Source organism: Schistocerca americana, chromosome 9 (genome assembly GCF_021461395.2).
Source record: "Schistocerca americana isolate TAMUIC-IGC-003095 chromosome 9, iqSchAmer2.1, whole genome shotgun sequence".
Lineage (NCBI taxonomy): Eukaryota > Metazoa > Arthropoda > Insecta > Orthoptera > Acrididae > Schistocerca > Schistocerca americana.
In genome coordinates, this window is record NC_060127.1 from 53,533,137 (window position 1) to 53,553,875 (window position 20,739).

The 20,739-nt window shown below is 36.3% G+C and overlaps 2 protein-coding genes across 2 annotated transcripts in view; one reads left to right on the forward strand and one right to left on the reverse strand.

Moving 5' to 3' along the window:
- LOC124551033 (mitochondrial 2-oxodicarboxylate carrier) overlaps positions 1–10,451 on the forward strand; it is a 74,950-nt gene extending 64,499 nt beyond the window's left edge. Inside the window, exon 8 of the mRNA XM_047125888.1 lies at positions 6,801–10,451. Coding sequence (XP_046981844.1) covers positions 6,801–6,921 — 121 coding nt within the window. The 3' untranslated portion in view covers positions 6,922–10,451. The remainder of the gene's footprint in view (positions 1–6,800) is intronic.
- Positions 10,452–12,071: 1,620 nt separating this feature from the next.
- LOC124551089 (vam6/Vps39-like protein) overlaps positions 12,072–20,739 on the reverse strand; it is a 119,111-nt gene continuing 110,443 nt past the window's right edge. The window contains exon 17 of the mRNA XM_047126019.1: positions 12,072–13,191. Coding sequence (XP_046981975.1) covers positions 13,125–13,191 — 67 coding nt within the window. The 3' untranslated portion in view covers positions 12,072–13,124. The remainder of the gene's footprint in view (positions 13,192–20,739) is intronic.

Here is a 20,739-nt window from a genome sequence, read left to right on the forward strand (position 1 = left end):
ACGCACCATCTGAATTCTTCCCGCAGCCACCAGTTACTCAGAACCCCACAGGTCGGAACTAGCACTACAACATGTCCTTGGTTCTCGCCACCCAGTTGGCCTTAATTTACGTTAATTTCTTCCGTTTTAGCATTTCTTCACTGTAACTACTCTTTGCTTCTCTCTGTTTTAGTTTTCTACATCTTTCATTGTCTTTCACATCTATTTTTCACCATCCCCCGTCACGTCTGTTACGTACAATGCACTTAGATTTTCACTTTTACTAACTCATGCATGATGTTTAAGCAGTAATCTCTGTCTGCATATTACCTTGACTTCCACCTTTTAAGCTCTCAGGTTTCCAAATCTTGTCCAATGGAGTTCCCAACAATTGGTCTTTCCTTCTCATCCCCTACAGTAAGTTTCCCCTGACCTGTGGTTCTGGGTGACTTTCCCGAAATCTACCCTTTTCCTAGACCTCTCCACTTCTTTTCCTTCCCCTTCAACCCTTTTGCCTGAAAAAGGAGCCACTGGCTCCAAAAGTTTGCTAATTTCAACTGTCTTTTGTGTCTGTGTTCTGCCACCACTTAGTGAGTAGACTTTTTATATGTCCAATTGAATAATTTTGTCAATAATTGATTGTTTTTGTTGTTAATGGATGTTAAGTCATTTTACCAGGGAGCGCCTCAATTTCGCATGATGTTCTACAGCCATAAAATTGATAGTTGCATATAAAGTGGTGTTGTAGATTAGTGGTCGGAATATGAGGCTGATGTATAGAATGTTGTGGTTCTGTATCTCGTCAGGTGCTTCAATTTTTATTTTTATTTTGAAATAGTTATTGAAATGACTAAACATTATTTTTATTCTATTAATTGATTTCAAAGGAACTTTTTTTAATAAAAACTTTTACGTTTACTCTTTTTTTCCTATATTTCTTTCATTTGGCACCCTTGTGCATGTTATTTTCACTATTTTTTTTTATTTTTGATTTAATGTCTCCCATTTGATAATCATGTATTTTTGTCCATGTTATTGCATTCATTATTTCTATTCCTCAATTTGCACATTTATTTATGACCCCTTGCTTCATGTAAATTTTCATCCACATTATTTTGTCCACAGTGCAGCAAGAATTTGTTTCAAATGTTGTATGACAATTACCACCCAAAAGAAAGTACATTTTTTACATACCAATAAATATATGTTTTGACATTATTTTTAAACCGATAGCTCAACATTTTCATAAGTTTAAATATTGTGATAGATAAATAAAACTAATTAAAATAATGTAAACACAGTTTCCAAATGAAAACAGAATCATAGGCAGAAAAAATAAGAGCAAACAAAACAATTAACACAAAGATTAAAATGATGTGACAAATAACTATAAATTTAAATAAAACACATGTAAATCAATTAATGAATAAAAATGATAAAGTCATTTCAATAACTATCTAACAATAAAAAAATTTTGAATCGCATGACAAGATTCAAACACAGAACTTTCTATATGTCAGCCTAATACACTAACCATTACACTACAATGCCAATTTAAGTGCAACCATCAAAAAGGTTCTAGAATATTATGCAAAATTACAATTTTTGTTATTAATTGCTCACAAATGAGGGCCAACCAGAGTGAGTGGCTACAGAGTAAGATACCTGGAACCCTAACCAGCATCACCAAATAGATGGTTTGAGAAAGTCAGTCCCATGCCTGCCGACCTTTCCTTCATACTGAATCTCCCTACAGTCCCTCCATATTAACACTTTCTCAAACACAACAGCAAATAGTCTCAGATAGCTGTTCACCCTGTCTTATAAGTTGGACTTTACTTTTGCCTCTGACGAACTCTCTCAGTATGGGGCAACACACTGAGTACCATTACTCACAAGATCTTTCAGATAGTGCCGTATCTGAGAACATATTCCATATGTTCAGATCGTTGTTATCAGTATACAGTGTGATTCAGTTCAAACTATTTCCACAAACCTAGGAGTACAGAATCTGCCTGTTGGTCTATATCCATGCCTCATAGGGTACTGTGTGTGAAAAGGGTGAACAATTTTTGCATGGTCGTTTCTTTATAAGCTCATGAGGATTTATGAGCAGGTGTTCTCCTCCCTCTAGCTAACTCATTACACTGGAGCTTAGAATGTGCTCAAGGTCCCTGCAGCACACTAATGTTATGTATATTGGTCTATAATTTTGCACAGCCATTTCTTTACGCTTCATATACACAGAAGTAACCTGCAATTTTTCTGGTTACTTGGGAATCAAGTTACCGTAATACATTCATGGTTTAATAACGCGAACACTGTCAGTGGCAGGCCTGGATCTGTGAGAGGAGGAGGAGGAGGAGAAGGGGGGGGGGACTGAGGTATCTGCCCCAGGCAGCAATTTCAGGGGGCACCAAATTCATATTCTTGAAGAAAGAAAACCTTGTTTCACAGGGTGCCTAGCATCCAGCGCACGTTGGTCTATTGATTATTCATATGATTTTGAAATGCATCCCTTTTGGTTTTTGAATATTTTTAACAAATTCTACGTTGATTGCTGAATGACTCGTAAGTTGTCCCACAGACAAAAGGGGACGTGGCTACACAAGCTGATCTGAATACATGCGATCGGGTGAATACCAATCGCTGTTTCTTTTTTATGTGGTTGACTGGGTGTGTGAATGATAAGCATTGTTAAAATTATTAGCAAAATCCACAGATTCAGACTACCAGACAAACAGGAATAAAACGTAAGAAAGATTACAAATTATCTTATCAGTGTATCCAGGAAAATCAAATTTTGACAGAAAATTTTGCCAGGTCACTACAATACTAAGGGCCAGTTGTACAATCCTCAGTTAGCAACCACTAAGTTCTATTCTCGGAATAGTGCAAACACCTAAATTGAGAATAAAGAAGCGATAACTGAACCGATAATTCTGGAACCGTTACCAAAGTTAACCGGAGAATAAATTTTGATAATAGCAGGAACAGTTTCAGAATTAGTGAAGCCAAGATTTTTTGTTAGAACGAGGGAGGAGAAGAAATGGGGACATGACACAAATTATTTGAAAGAATATGATGATTCCAAATTTACATAAAAATTTTGTGCTACTACTACTACTTTTTTATCTCATGCTTGAGAAACTGGAGCATATGAATGAAATGTGAGACATTTCCTAACATAAAACTTTTTGCTTGTAATAGGCCTAATAGGCATTGGTATTGGTACTTCGTGAATTATGTTCTGTCGTCTTATTTGTATAAATGAGGTGGATAAAAATCACCACTTTTCCAAAACAGTCTCGCTTATTTGGTGTGTGTTACAGTTGCTGCAATATTAGAAAGACCTGTTTTGTTTTACCTAGCAGGAAGTGATGAAATAGATGTAATCAAATTGAGGAACCACACAACTTCATATAACAGCTTTTTCAACATTAGCGACATTTTGATTTTTCATGTAGCAAAACGTTTGACTAACTTTGATGAGAGAATAGAATCTTTTGCAGAAATGAAAGCATGCAGTCTAAAGCTGTAGCAAGATTAGAGAGAAAGAATGCTGGGCATAAGGATTGAAGAAATGTGCTCTGTCTTGCTTGTTTCTTGTCTCCACTGGTTTTGTGATTCCTGTGTTTAATTTTATGTCACACAAAAGAGAAAGTTATTAACTAACGGGCAATAAAGAGTGCAGATTTTCTGAAGAGTTCTTATTCTGCCAGTCACAAATAATTCCACCCAGTATTAATTGTGATTTTTTTTTTAAAGGGGGGTAGGATGTCAAACTGGCTGACTGGGAGCAGGAGAGGCACCACAGGACATTTTAATTTCCACTGTCCTGAATATAGGTTTGACAGCTTCCATTACAAAATATGTATGTTTGAATTCCACAGAGCAAAGTACAATGACATGCAACAGAAGAATGCTGTGTGGAGAGGCAAGGTACTGCACTTTGGAACACTTAAGACCACAGAACATGCCTTACATTTCCTCGAACATATATGTTTTATATATCAAACTCTTCAGTAAGATATGCACTACAAAATGAAGACTTTCTGAAAAATCGATTACTGTTACAAGTATCAGTGACAGGTTTTCATTTCAGCCTTACCAGTAATCCTTTCCAGAAGAAGATGCCGTTGCCTCCCTTTCATTCTTTGGGCCACAACAATATGAAAAACCATATAAGTTTAAAATTTTTCACATAATTAACTTTTATTATCATAGTGAGTAATGAATACAACAAGAAATAGGCCATATAAAACAATAAATTGTTTTAAGAAGGTGGTTTCACTTGGGAATCACAGGGACATTCAGTTTTCAACCACCCATCACTTCAATGATTACACATTTTTTGTAGACACAGTCTCACATCTCGAAATTTCCATGAACTCATAATGCCTAAAACAAATTATAGTCCTAAATAACTAGAAAAAAGTAACACTATATCCTACAATCATGTAACACAATCTCTGACTGCTACGATGCTCTATATTTGTAGCAGTACCTAGCTGTTTCTGTCTTGCAGTAGCATCAGTGGTTTAATGCAAAAGGCACTGGTACCTCAAAACAAATTATAAACTGGTGGTTTGAGCCAGAAATCACTGTAGCTCGAAGAGGGTAAAGATAGTTTTCCAGTTTCTGGGAATAATTATCATTCTAGTTTTAATTAGTTTCCAATGCTCTAGGAACATCAACATTAAGATTAGTTAACACTTTAAGATTAATTAAGACAATATTATGAGACAGAAGCCAAAATACTATGCCGCATGGTGTTTTCGGGTTTCAGGTGGTCACTGTTTTCTTCCAAGCATCATATTTCAACTGCCCATCTGCCAATTATCTTCAGGTGGTTTGTTAATACTGTTTATACCAGCCATTGCCCATAAGTGTCTCATATTGGATACTAATGTTGAAATCATCTTTTGCAACCCACCAGTCTGCTATTGTCTAGCTCTGTATCTTCACCAGACAGTGAAAACAATAATTCTGGCAACCGCAACATAGATTTGGGGCTCTGTTATTAATAAGCCCAAGGAGGTACAAATTGCAGAAAATCTTATTAATCATTACAGGAGCTGTCAATTGGATAATGTGTGGGACCTTATCATTTCCATTATCTGCTATTAGTGTAGTTCATAGATGTGCCAAAGACCAAGGTGAATGGCAATACATCTGACAACAGAGTTTCATGAAACTGTGTGCAGGACTGAGACTCAAACCCAGGATCTTTGCCTTTCATGGGCAAGTGCTCTACCAGCTGCGCTATCCAAGCAAGACTCACAACCCACTCTCACGGCTTTACTTCTGCTAGTACCAATCTCCTACCTTCCAGACTTCACAAAAGCTCTCCTTTCAAGTTTCTCAAGAGATCTTTTGGGAAGTCTGGAAGGTAGGAGATATGGCACTGCTGGAAGTAAAGCTGTGAGGATGAGTCATCAGTCATACTTGGGTAGCATAGTTGCTAGAGCACTCGCCAACGAAAGGGAAAGATCCCGAATTTGAGCCTCAGTGTGGCACACAGCTTCAATTTGCCAGGAAGTTTCATATCAGCTGTGGACAGCAAATTTCATTCTGGAAACATACACTCGGTTGTGGCTTGGCCAAGTCTCTACAATACCATTTCTTCCAGGACTGCTAGTCTTGGAAGTTTTGCAGGAGAGTTTCTGTGAAGTTTGTTAGGTAGGACATGAGGTACTGGTGCAAGTACAGCTGTGAGGACAGATCATGAGTCGTTCCTGGTAGCTCAATTGGTAGAGCACTTGCTCACAAAAGGCAAAGATCCTGAGTTCGTGTCTCAGTCCGGCACATGTACTGATGCAAGTAAAGCTGTGAGGATGGATCATGACTTGTGCTTCGGTAACTAAGTCAGCAGAGCACTTGCTTGCAAAAGTCTGGAACACAATTGTAATCCACCAGGAAGTTTCACATTGTTATGTATGGCTTCAGTAAGGAAAGGTGGGTTACAAAGTGGTGTGGCAACTGTCGTCATCGTTAAGCTGGACAGGAGCAGAAATGATTAGTAAACAAGAATAAGCAGACGATTTACTTAAGTCGTGTTTCTCTAAGCATACAAAGACTCGTTACAAATAACACAGCAAGAAGCAGAGTCCAGTTATTTCAATGTCAACAAGGAGAGGCCCTTTAGAATAAAGCATGAATGGTAGAATCCCAGCTGAGACTACCCAGTGTCCGAATAGTGTCATGTAGTGAAGTTAGTCCAAGTGTGAGTGGGCCGTGTGGCTGCCACCGGCCATCCTATATTGTGGCAGCAGTGGGCACTCGTGGTACAGTGCCATTGGTGGCATGGTTTAGTGGGCATGCTCCAGTCCGGATCCCATATGACCACTATCAGCATCTGACAGGAACTTGCAACTCTGTTGCGAACTTTGACGTCTGTGGGGTGCTATCGATATGTGATACTACACATAGCCGCATGTTCCACTGCAGAGCAAAAGTTTCATTCTGGGAACAGTGTTTCATACTGGCGTCATCAATGACAATGCCTTTGTCGCCAAGTAATGTAGACTGTGACATTATCACGATTGCTATGTGTAAATGAAATCAATACAGTGTGTTAATAGACAGTACGACATGGAATGCCTGTGTCGGTCTGCAGAGATTCACCTTAAGATGACTGTTGGATGCACAGTTGAAATAGTGGGACTGAATAATGACTAGCTGCAATCCTGAAACATCAAGTATTCAGAATTCTGGCAAAAGTTCAGAATTCTGGCAAAAGTTCAGAATTCTGGCAAAAGTTAAAGTTTCCATTATATGTAGCTTAATGAGTAATAATCAATATAAATTTTCTGTTCCAGATGGAGAGCACTTTACAAGGGATTGTTACCTAAAGTCCTCCGCCTTGGTCCTGGTGGAGCTATTATGCTGGTCGTTTATGACTACAGTTATAACTACCTCAGTACCAGATTCCCCGATTAGTGTCTGTAGCACGCTGTATCAAAACCTAGCCCTTACCTAATTCTTTTTCCATGCCTAACCTTTGCTTAATGCCATGATCTGCTATTAGAAGTGTGCAAATATCTGTCGCATTGATTACATATATTCACTTTAGCGTACTGCTACACTAAACAACACTAATATTTGAAACCTGACTTTCTTTTATATCCTTTCAGAATATTAAGAAATTTGTTAACTACAAGTTAGAACCATATATTTATTAACTGCAACTTTAGTGTAGGTAATAATGTCTTAGTAATCCCAAATGTACACAGAAACCCCTCTACCCATAAAACCAAAAATGTTACCTTACAAGCTGCAAAATGGCATCTGTTTCCTTCTTTTCTGTTATAGTTGTTTCTCTTGCAAAAGCGAGAATCCAGTGATATAGGCAGCAATTATAAAAATCTGGACAGCTGTAAATTATACCAATCCATTTCGTTTAAATTACAGAACATGAGCTGAGTCAAGGAAAAAAACAGCCCATTAGTTATTTGTTGGTCTAAAATAACAACTTATAACATAAAACACAACTTTTCTTCCTTTGATAATGCATTGGTCAGTTCACCATAGTTTTACCCCTGATTTTTCTTTACTGCCAATAGTTAGAGCAACAGCAGTTCAAGATTTAACATCAAACTTTATGATGACATTTTTCAAAGTTTCCATTTTATTGTACTTCTAGAAAATTACTATTTTTTATTCAAGATTATATTTATCCATAACTAAGTTAACTCTGCTTCAGAAAAAAGTAAATAAATAAAAAATTTATTTTAAGATATGAAACAGAAGTAATATAGCAGCAGTTTGATTCTTGTATGTTGTTGATAACTTCCTGTTTCAAAAGGTTCCAAATAAAACCTGCTCTAAATTTTTTACTGCAGCATCTACAAGAATAATGAAATGTATAAATTATACTAGTCATCAAATACTGAATTTTAAATGCTGGTCATGTAACATTCCTTCATAATTAATAATTTTATTTACACAATTAAGAAACTATATTTGAACAGGCTAAGCTAGTGTACTAAGGATCTTTTAATTCCTGCTTTCTATAAGTACTTTTGTTAAATTTGGGAGCAGAGTTTATATTTAAAAAATTCTTTTTGTGGAATTTGACAGCAATAATTTCAGGAAATTCTAGTCAGTAAAATCATACTGATCTGAATATATATTGATCTGAATATATATTGATCTGAATACTTTTACAAAGCTATTATTATTAGGCAGATCTATCTGTGCATCACTTATTCATCTGACACTCACTAGTGACAATCATGATTTTTCTATTTCCGTGTCGTCACAAGCCAGTGAAATTTAAATGCAGGCATGACACATTTTAGTCCTTTTAAAGTACACTCTACATCCAAGTCCCAGTTTCATCATCCATGTGTTCACTTTTGCCGTGTTTCGTTTGGCTGTTTCTTTCTTGTAAATGTCTTACAATTCACTTGGTATGATCCCTTGTGCTGGTGCTGTTTTTGCAGGAAATTTGTTAGGATGTTAAGGTATTTCCATGTTTGACAAATGTCAAATTTTCTTCCTGATACCAAAACAGCTCCTATGGAGTAGTGACAATTTTTGTGGAGAAGTGTTCTGGAATAGTGTGTGTGTATGTGGCTTGATGGATTTGCAACCTGTGTAATGGCAAGATGATAGGTTTGCTTATGAAGTTAACCTGAAACATTAAAAGATAAATACAAAACATATCAATTGTACCTGTTGCTCATAAGAGCTAAGGAAAAGGCATTTTATTGTATCTCAATTAATGAAGTAAAGACTGAAGAGCTCCATAATTTGTGATGCTATTTTAAACTATGTGATGTTCTATTTAGTTTTATCAAGAACTGATGATTATGTTTATTTTTGCAGTATAAACAAAATTTTGAAAATTCATGCTATGAGTGTAACTAAGATAATTAACTACCCATATTTTAACTGTCTTGCAAGGGTGGTTAAAAAAAGTTATAATGTCGATTGTCTTAGAATTGAATGCTCATGTTGCCAAAGTTACTGGATACATAAAGCACACAAGTCTCATTTTTGTACATTGGGATATACAAAAACTACTTGAAGTGTCTGTAATCTTTAAGTTTTTTTTTTCAATTTAAGCTAACATATTTTGCATGTAAAAGGAAAAGCTAATTGTCTTGGTACTAATGCATAAATATTTTGCAGATAGTCATCATTTTATGTTTATGTAGGAACAATTGTATTTGTTATTAGTTTTCAATTTTAATTACACTTGCTGTAGATTCATAAATCTTTAATGAGACACAATATATGGAACAACAGTTCCTGATTTAATTTTGAGACAGCAATGACAGGTACAGGGAAGATCAAGTCAGGTGTTTGTTCTTAGAAAGCTTGATCATTTTTCAAGAAAATTTTGAAAGATGGAATGCTGTGCTACTAAGTATTGAGTCTAAAAATTAACAAAACACCATTTTGGCTTTTATCTATCGATTTATATAATGTTCCTCGTAGAGATCGATACTGTTTAGTGCACAGAGATAGTTAGTTGACTGATAGATTCGTAGCTGTCATAAGATTATTGGTTATATTACTGAGGGTAAAGTGCCTGCAAATGAATGAATATAAGATGTGATATGCACTGGCACTAACACACAGAGAGTGAAAAGTAAATAGTTTTCACAAATCATGCTTCCCTTCTGTACTATTGTTTCTTTGTGCCATTTACTAAGACATTTGTTTCTGAAAACATTATCAAACTCATATGCTCAAGTTCTAATATGTGTTTATATGGGCTGCTACTGTAAAACAAAGCAATGTTTAAAAAACACAGCAGATATTTCACATTTATCATAATGATGACTTTATAGTATGTGCCTTATCAAAGTGTTTTGACAAATCTCTTATTCTATCTGTAGGCATAACATTTGTTATTCTTTACAAAATAAGGACTGTGCCAAACTTATATAAGTCTGATGTGGATCTTCACAATATTAAGCCAAAGAGTTAATAACTTGCTTATCAATGATCAAATTTTTGAAAGTTAATAATAGACACAATAACAGCACTTGGCAAAATTTAATAATCACCAACATGGACAAAAATGAAGAAAAATATGCAGGATAATTTATGTTGAAGTGACAAGCTGAAAGGATGTGCCCAGGCAGGAAGATGTCAGATTCTGAGAAAAAACTTGCCATTTATTTTATTTTTTGCCTGGGAGTGAATGACCTTGCCTGTTTGTTTTGTTCTAAAAGATGGAGAAAACTTTATTTTTGTCAAGTGCAGTCATTCTATCTTTCACTCAGGTTGAGCAGTCTTTCGTGACATGTGTGTTATGCTTTATATATGTTAACGATTTGCTCTACTGCCTTATAAGTGATGCAATTAATTCTGTGATCATCAGTTGACAGGGGCTACTGTAGAAGGTGTATGCATTGAACATTGTTGTACTGTTAAAGTTATGAAAACATTTTTATATTGTGTTGTAAAAAACTACAGTGTACTTTGTGGGAACATAAAGAATTTTCTGCACTACAGAAGGCAACTTTAATTATTGTTTTATCACAATTGAAGTATATCCTGCCATTCTCTGCTCTTAAAACTTTAGCTGCACGGGAAGTGCACGTGTGTATTCAGCTCTTTCGGTACGATTTTGTGAGCCACGCTGTTACAGCATTGGATATAATTTCTGGGCTGATTGTATGAGGGTGTGCTCATAAGCAATGCCTCTGCATTTTTTATGTGAAAACTCTTAAAATGTTTTAAAAGTTCTCACATGTGTTCTTTAAGTTTCGCAAAAATAGGATGGGGCCAAGTTGAGACAGTATGGAGGACGATTGATGACAGTGAATCTAAGGGATCAGATTGTTGTAGATGCAGTGTTTGTGTGTAGTCTGGCATCGTCATGCTGAAGGAATGCTGCTCCATGTGTAGATGACGTTTTCTGGTTAGAAACTCAATTACAGCAATCTGTTTCTCACGCACCTACATAGTTGCATTACACGTCACCACATTAAACGCTACAATTCGGAGCCCCATGGTGGCAGAGGGTTGCAACTTGTAGCTGTGGAGTGGGAAAATTGTCCGAATAATATACATGCAATACCTCAACAGAAGGAGAACAGAATAAAACTTTGGAGGCAATACTTTTCAGCACACCCTAGTACATCAGAAGTCACTATTTTCCTTTCAAATCTTTTTCTGTTTCTCTGGAACACCATAAGTCACATTTTACACATTCTCAAATCTCACCCATACACTTACATGTGCATCTTCTCGCACCAACAATTTTGTAACTATTTTTGCGAGCTCATATATGCAACGTTGCTCAAGATGACAATGACTAATGCAATCTGTTAATGATTGTTATCCAAGTGTCCAGACACACATGTTCCCATTGTGATGCTGTAGATAAAACCGGAGCTTCTGAAAAGATGACATGGTGACACTCCTGTACCTAGTGTTGTTGCTGGGTGCACTACCTGTCAGCATGCGTCCCTCTGATGCTGTGTCAAAGGAAGCCACAAAAAAGGTTGCTGTTCTCACAGTCCATCATGTGGTCAAAAAAAATTATCAGTAAGTTTCTCCTGTGTTTATAACACTGAATGCGATTTTTGTGTTTCCTGTGGAATATACATTGAATGTAAATTAAAACTCACTTGTAAATTCGGTTTTTGGCTTTCATGTTACATTCTTTTATTACTCTTAATTATCAAATAATATTGGTCCACAATTATATACAGAAAAATTGGAAAATCAGTCGTGACTGGAGGGTTAAGTTGTGAACGAGGACTCTGACACTACCTTCCACATCTTTGTTCTTCCTCTCGAGTCTGACAACAGGCGGAACCCTCTCCTTTCCAACTTTTCCTAATGATTCCCTCTTTCCTAGCTGAAGAAAGAACACACAAATTCTGAAAATTAGGATTTGATTTTCTACAGTACTAGGAATTTTGCCACCTAAAGGTAAGCCATTATGCCTTCCCATAGTTTAATAGATTTCTCGTGATGCTGTGCAATACATCTGCTGCTAGTCTCTTGTTAAGTGAGTCATTATTTTTATACACTTACCCCAGTTACATTTTATTTGTGTGAAGGTTTCAGAACTCACAGTGAAAAATATTCATTATCTGAAATGAGAATAATGAAACACACACTTAAAAAGAAGCTATAAACAAGTTTTTATTTCCAATATTTTTCTCACTATACCGAGTCATAAATATGAACATGCTATCACATGCAGGCTTAAATAAAGTTGCTGTTTTATTACTGAACATGTGAGAAGCTTGAAACTGTTAACAACAACGCTCCCACTGGTACAAATTATGGAACACTGGGCAGATGCTCTTATTAAGTCGCTTTTCCACACAGGCAATGATGACTGTTTAAAATGTTTGTAGCAAAAAATATAAAAAAAATTAAAATGGAAGAACTGGTTTACTCTGCCCAAAATGTGATAGAGCATGGCCTATACGTAACAGAAACTGTGGTGGAAAAAGGCACTTTGCTGCTTCTCTCGTTCATGCAAGTTCTTACAGCTATACAATATAAAATTAAAACATTTTATGTGTAATTGTCCTAGTACATCAAAGATTAACATGCATGATAACTTTTTAACCTATTAACAAAAAATAAAGTCTTTCAAAAAAAAATTTTAATTGTGATAAAAATCTCAACAAAAGTGTCACAATAACAAAGATCTGGATGTCCACAACTGGATGTAACAACAAAAAAATGCTGAACATTTTATTTTTCCCAAACAAACTTATTAGGAAAGCATTAATGTACCTGACAAAGATTCACACGGCACCTATTTATCTGAACATACATGATTTCTACAGTCCTTACTGCATACGTTAGAAGCTGTTGTGCATTTGAGGTGCAAAATATAACCAGATCAATTACAACTTGACTCGCAGTGTCTTGGCCAAAATATACAAAGTGACAGTCAGGCTCTAATGCCATAACATGGGGCCCCTCCAACTTGACTAGCTTCGGTTCTCAAATACATGCTCCCCTCAGAGCGCTAACTGTAAACTGCCGTAAGCTACCGAAAAGTATTCTCACAAACTGGTCTACATGTATTCTGCCAAATTGACATGTCAGCAGATACAGACCTGTCTGCCCACTTTTAGAATACAAAGAGGTACTCGGTTTGCATTTTCACAAAGCTTCTGTGATGAGCACAAAGACAAACCAGGCAGTTTCCGCTAAGTAGTCCGCCTCTCCTGGCACGAGTAATGGACTATGTCACCATTCGGGTACCGAGCAAAGGCACTGGAACAGAGAAGAACAACACTTAGATATGCTATGGCAATTTAAATGAAATTAGTGGTAAAGTTAGCATCAAAATTGGGAACTACCTAGCAGACAAGGTAAAGGAATTCTGCCAGCACAGATGCAAAATAACTTATGAAAAAAGTAGCAAGGAGGACAAGCGGACAATCACAGGTAAAAAGAGAATTCTCCTCAAAGTAAATCTGTGAGTATCAACTCTAGCCCTTGTCAAAAATGGAAAGTCCAGGATGGAATAATAATGTGGAAAGGACAGACCACTACTCACCATAGTGAGTCACTTGAGCTACAGACAGGTACAAAGAAAAAGATAGCTTGAAATGTTTTAGATTTTGGGCAAGCACAACTCTCAAACTTTTTTTTTTTATATTTCTGAAGGAGGACAGTGCCTGAGAGATAAATCATTTACAGCAATCTTTTTAATTGTACCTGTCTGAACTCAGCACCACCTCTACGTGGTGAGTAGAAATGTAGCCCTGGGGGAGGTCACCAAAGGTGGGATTGACATGGTAAAACCATCTATACAGAGGTGTAAATTTGGCTCCATTGTGTGATACCTTGGGTCCTTTCATCGTAGTGGGCCCTTATTTGCAAGTAATCGATATATATATATATATATAAAAAAAAAAAAGAATGTTGTATTATGCTCTAGAGCCTTAAAAATAATATCATTATGCAGAGTGTCAGTGTAGTGAAGTGTGTACGACACATTCCTCATGTGCAGAAGGTTATGGGTTTGAAATCTGTCAGATGCTTTGAAATTTTTATTTTTTAGTCTTTATTGAAATGACTTTGATCATTATTTTTAGTCAAATAACTGGTTAAAAATAAATTTAATTTCTAATACTTTCCTGCATCATTTTCTCAGCGTATTGACTCTTTCATTTACTCTCACTTTTTCTTCCTAACATTCTTTTTCTGTCAGGAATCTTTGTGCATATGATTTTCATTTCTTTCATTTATCTATCATAATATTTAAATGTTTGCAAATGGGAATCTACCGATTAAAAACAAAGGACAAAATAATCTATCTCTGTTGGCTGTGCAATGGTGCAAAAATGTATTTTGTGTTACAAGTTGTACATTTTTTTGTACAACAATCGTCATAGAACATTTAAAACATAAATTATTGTTGCACTGTGGACAAAATAATGCACGAGGATTTAAAGAAAAGAAGGGATTATTAATAAAATGAACTTCAAGTAAAATGAGGAATGGAAATAATGAATGCAACAACAATAGAAGTGACAAGGATGGATTGAGAAATTATGGGATGAACTCGATCAACTAGTAAAGACCATACCAGACACTAACAGTAAAATTCTGCTTGGACACTGGAATGCAAAGATAGGATGAGAGAAGAAATTTCGAGGTGTGGTGGGGGAATGGCCAGAGCATAAACTTACAAACAAGAATTGGGAACGGTTAATTGAATTTTGTATTAAAAGTGGATTGGTTTTGAAGACAACAAGGTTTAAGAGAAGACCACATAAGTTAATGACATGGAAATGCCCTAATGTCAAGCTAGGAGAGTTCCAGATAGATCATGTGGCCATGGATCAGAAATTCCATTAATAATCAGATATATTACGAGAGACCAAGAACACCTTTAAGTGACAATCTAGAAGCCACTGTCGATCGATTAAAAGCCTTGGCTGAAGAAGTAGCTCCAGTACGGAAACACAAGAAACACGCTCGGTGGAATGAGCAATGCGATGTAGTGATTCAACATAGACATAAGGCCTGGTTAAATGACCACAAAGGAGAACTGAAAGCTCCAGGTAGGAATTAATAAATGCTAGATGATCAACCACCAAAGAAATTAGAAAGATCAAAAGGCAATTTCATAAGGACTTGCTAAAATCCATTGAGAATGCTTTCAATCGCCACAAGGCAAGAGATTACTATCAGACATTCAAACAATACCAGTCGAAATGCACTGCACCTACTCTTATGATGGAGGATACAAATGGGAAGGTGGCACATAACAATTATGACAATTCAATGATATTGGCTAAATAGTTCAAACAGTTACTAAATAGCGCAGAACCTGAACATCATTTGGAATTTGACACCTATCCAAGAAACAAAATGCATTTAGAAAGGGTTTTACCACCACATTCAGATGAAGTACAAGCAGTGACTAACTCACTTTGGAATTAAAAAGTGGCAGGTGAGAACCAACTAGTGGCAGAACTTTGAAATACACAAATGTACAAACTATTCTGAACTTACACAAACATCTTATTGACATTTAGAATACTGAGAAGTTGCCAGAGGAATGGAATGTTGCAATAATCCATCCACTACACAAAAAAGGAGATAGATTGGATCCAAATAATTATAGGGGTATATCCCTACTGGATATTACTTATAAAATTTTTTCCAAGGCTCTGTATTTCAGAATTCATGAACAGCTTGATTGTCAACTAGGCGAATATCAAGGGGGCTTCGTCCAGGAACGAAGCTGTCCTGATCAAATTATTAGTCTCAAATCACCTTTGTCGATTTTAAAAAAGTCTACGATAGTATCCATCGTGAACCTCTACTGTCAATTCTTATAGAATTTAGTTTACATCCGAAACTTGTCAACCTTGTTGCTGTCACCCTTCGAAACACTGAACCTTTTGAGATTCATACTGGCCTTCGACAAGGCTATGGATTGTCTCTATTATTGTTCAATTGTGTGCTGGAGAAAATCATGTGTGAATGGAACAAGATATGCCCACCATCTGTTGATATTGGAAGAACGATTCGACTTAACTGCCTTGCATTTGCAGATGATTTGGTGCTGTTAGCAAACAAAATTGATGAAACAAAGGTACTGATAGAACAACTAGAATGATTAGGGATGAAGGTTGGATTGCAAATTCCGTTTGAGTAAACAGAAATGATGCCCAGCTTCCCACTTGACACATCCCATATCATACTCCATATTGATGAAAAATTAAAGTAGTAAAAAAGTTTAAATATCTTGGTGAGATTATTACCTGGAATGCTAATGAAAGAGCATCAATAGGTAGTAGAACATTAAAACTACAGCGAGTGCAGAGAAGCACATGGGCAACCTACAAAAAACGATCTCTCTCTATAAATGTTAAATTTCGGCATTACTCCTCCCTCGTTAAACTGGAAGCAGTGCAAGTGAAACACTAATCAACCTAAATACTCAAGCACCAACTGACAAATTTCAGAAAGTCGATAGATGAATACTCCAAACAATTAACAGTAAAAAAAACGTCAAGTTAATGGGCAGTGGAGAATTTTGCCCAATTCAGTGGTGTATAAAGAACATGAACCCATTATTGATACAATGCGGAAAAGAAGGATTGCATTTTTCAGCCACATATCTTGCCTACCAAATACTAGAATCCTGAAGCAACTTTTTCACTATTTCTGGAACAGTAATATCAAAAACATCTGGTATGAAGAAGTACAAAGTGATCTGGATGAATTGAACATCGCCACACACCAAATTCGACACAGAGAAGAGAAACTATTTCTGGAGAACAAATACACATGGCTGACATTCAAACCATCAGAACAGAAGACGTATGTCATATCTGCAGAAGAACGAGCAGCCAGATCACAGCGAATGAAGAAATTTTGGAAAACGAAGAAATGGCTGACTGCTAAGACCTAAACTTAATCATTGTAAATTCTGTTGTATTATGTTTGATTTTAGTGTTCCAATGTGGGCGTAAACCAGGTAAATAAATACCACAGATGAAAATATAAAATGATCAAACATACAAAATTAAGTTTTTTATATAAAAATGATTAAAATCACATTGATAAAGATTCCAAATGAAAAAAGAATGATAGGAATAAAAATGAGAGTAAATGAAAAAGTTAATACGATGATTAAAATGACATGACAAAAGACTGGAATTAAACAGGTACATTTAAGCCAATTAATTGATAAAAATAATTATCAAAGCAATTTCAATAAAGATTTAAAAATAAAACTTTCACAGCCATTGAGGAGATTTGAAGTCGCAAGCTTCTGCACTTTAGGACTTTATCTTAACCTCCGTGCTACAGCATCACTTTGCCTAACGTTATTATTAAGCGTATATAACTTCACTTTTTTGTTGAAAGTCCACTTCGACGGAAGGGCTGCACGGTGACATACAACACCAGGGATACTAACCTACACTATTGTATAGATAGTTTCAAAATATCGGTCCCACTCCTGGATCCTCTCCTTGCTAGTTTCAGAAATAAATTGTTACCTGTGGGAAAACCACAAACAAGAGAATCTAAGGGTTTGAGATGTGGTACTAGAGAAGATTTCGGACAATGAAGTGGACTGATACGAAATGAGAAGGTTCTCCAAGGAACTGGTGATGAAACAAATATAATGAATTTAGTGAAACTAAACTTCTAATTGTTGTCATTTATAGGTCCCGTAACTTTGACTTCAGAGCACTTCTGCTCAAGCTAGAGAGGGTTCTTGATTCAATTTATAGGAAGTACCAGAAATTAGTTACATGTGATGTTGGTAGATCTCCTAAATTCATATGATGTGATGCAGACTGTTTTTTCCAACTAGGGTGCAGGGGTACAGTAGCACAGCCATAGACAATATTTTTATTAATTCTTCATTACTAGATTGGCATTCTGTTAGTAAAAGGGTGAATGGCCTTTCAGACCAAGATGCACAAATTTTAACACTAAAAGGCTTTTGTACTCAAACAAATGTCACATATAGTTAAAAACTATGTAGGAAAGTTAATCCAACAGCAATAGGGAGTGTTTTAAACCTCGACAAGAAACAGGAGTGGCAAGATGTTTATAGTGCTGATAACGTAGATGACAAATATAATGCTTTCCTTAATACGTTTCTCATGCTCTTTGCAAGTTGCTTTCCATTAGAATAATCTGAATGGGGTACTAGTAATAAAAGCCAGCCCGGGTGGCTGACTAGTGGGATAAGGATATCATGTAGAACAAAGCGGAAATTATATCAAAATGTTAGAAGTAATCACAATCAAGCTACAGTAGCCCATACTGTAAGTTGATGAAAAATGTTATTGCGAAGGCAAAGAGGATACGGTGTGCAAATAGAATAGCTAATTCACAGGTCAAAATTAAAACCATATGGTCAGTTGTGAAGGAAGTGTCTGGTCAGCAACACAAGGTCGACGATATAGTCAGTTCGTAGTAAAAAATATTTATATTACTGATAAATAAGATATATGTTCAGCATTTAACAAACATTTTCTGAGAATTGCTGATGAATTAAATAAATATTTAGTTTCTACAGGGAATCGTATAACTCTCGTGGCAAACGCCTTTCCGAGATTGATGTCTGAAATACTCCTCTGTGATACAGACAAGGGGGAGATTGAGCCAGTAATTACATCTCTCAAGACTAAGGACTCTCATGGATATAATGGAGTGCCTAGCAGAATATTTAAGTGCTGTGCTACACATGTTAGCCCTATATTTAGCCATATTTGTAATTTTTCCTTTAGGAATGGTCAGTTTCCTGAACGATTGAAGTACTCAGTAGTAAAGCTGCTTTATAAAAAGGGAGAAAGGGAAAATGTAGACAATTTTAGACCTATTTCTATGCCATCAGTGTTTGCCAAAGTTATTGAAAAGGCTGTGTGGATAATTGATCATTTTACATTACGCGATTTGCTATCAAATGTACAGTTCGGCTTTAGAAGTCGTTTAACAACTGAAAATGCTATATTCTCTTTTCTCTGTAAAGTACTGGATGGGTTAAACAAAAGGTTTCGAATGCTAGGCATATTTTTTGACTTAACTAAGGCGTTTAATTGTGTTGATCACAAAATATTGCTCCAGAAGCTGGACCATTACGGAATACAGGGAGCAGCTCACAATTAGTTCATCTCTTACTTTAGCAACAGACAGCAAAAGATCATTATTCACAGTGCTGAGAATGGCTGTGATGTGGGGTCTGAGTGGGGTAAGGTCAAGTGGGGGATGCTCCAGCGATCAGTGTTGGGGTCACTCATGTTCCCTGTTTACATAAATGATATGCCCTCTAGTATTACGGATACCTCTAAAATATCTAATGACATCTAGTAAAGGATGTTGTGTACAACATTGGCTTAGTTTCAAATAGTGCAGTTCATGACATAAGTTCATTGCTTGTAGAAAATAATTTAATGCTAAATAGCAGCAAGACTCAGTTTTTACAGTTTCTAGCAAAACCTGAAGTTTTAATTTCACAGAATGGGCATATGATTAGTGAAACTGAACAGTTTAAATTTCTAGGTGTTCAGAAAGATAATGAACTGCCGTGGAAAGCCCATGTTCAGTATCTTGTTCAAAGACTTAGTGCTGCCCTTTTTACTATTCAAACAGTATCTGAAGCGAGTGATCGTTTGACACGAAAAATAGTCTACTTTGCTTATTTTCATTTGCTTATGTTGTATGGTATTATATGTTGGGGTAACTCTTCCCATTATAAAAGGATATTTTTGGTTCAGAAACGGGCAGTTCCAGCAATAAGTGGTGTAAGTTCATGAACCTCTTGTCGACTCCTGTTCATGATTCTGGGTATTCTGACATTGGCCTCTCAATATATATATATTCCTTACTGTCATTTCTTGTTGACAATATTAGCTTATTCCCAAGAATAAGCAGCTTTCACTCAGTTAATACCGGGCAGAAATCAAACCTGCATTTGGATTGGAGTTCCTTAACTTTTGTGCAGAAAGATGTGCAGTATACTGCTGCATCCATTTTCAATAAGCTACCACTAGAAATCAAAAATCTTAGCAGTAATCCATGCACTTTCAAATCGAAACTGAAGAGTTTCCTCAGGGGTCACTCCTCCTATTTTGTCGAAGAGTTCCTTGCAAAATTAAGGTGATTCTTGTTGCATTGTTGACTGCGTTTACTTAAACCTATGGCTTGTCTTTTTTTAGGTGCACAAACATTTTATTTTTATTTGTTATTGCTTTTCTGTTGTAATTTCATGTAATGACACGTTCCATGACCTTGGAATTAATGACATTAGCTACAACAGGGCATTGATTTAAATCAATGGGAAGAGTTAAAAATTTGTGCTGGACTGGGATTTGAACCCAGGTCTCTTGCTTACTACGCAGATGTGCTGACTGCTGTGCCATCTGGATATAGTGGTCATTGCAACTACATGGACTCCCTTGCACATCTCCTGTCAGACCCAAATTCTCAACTTAACCACACACTACTGATGTTGTGCTCCTTGCCCATTAGCCTCGTAACTCACTTTCCCGATTGATATAAATCAATGCCCTCGGGTACTAATGTCATTACTTCCTTTGGGTCTTCGATTCATAGTGACTGCAGGGTCAAAATTGTGTTTTTCCTTTGGACATGTCTGGAAGAACAGACACCACATATATAATTAAGGCAAGGACAACCATTATCTCTCATTCAGCAAGGACGGAGTGTGTGCAGCACCCAGGAAAGCTTCAGGAAGAAAACTTTGACAGGGAGATGAAGATGGATATAAGCCTTGATCCTATCATCGTAAATATTAAAGGGTGGTTCAGAAAGAGGGCC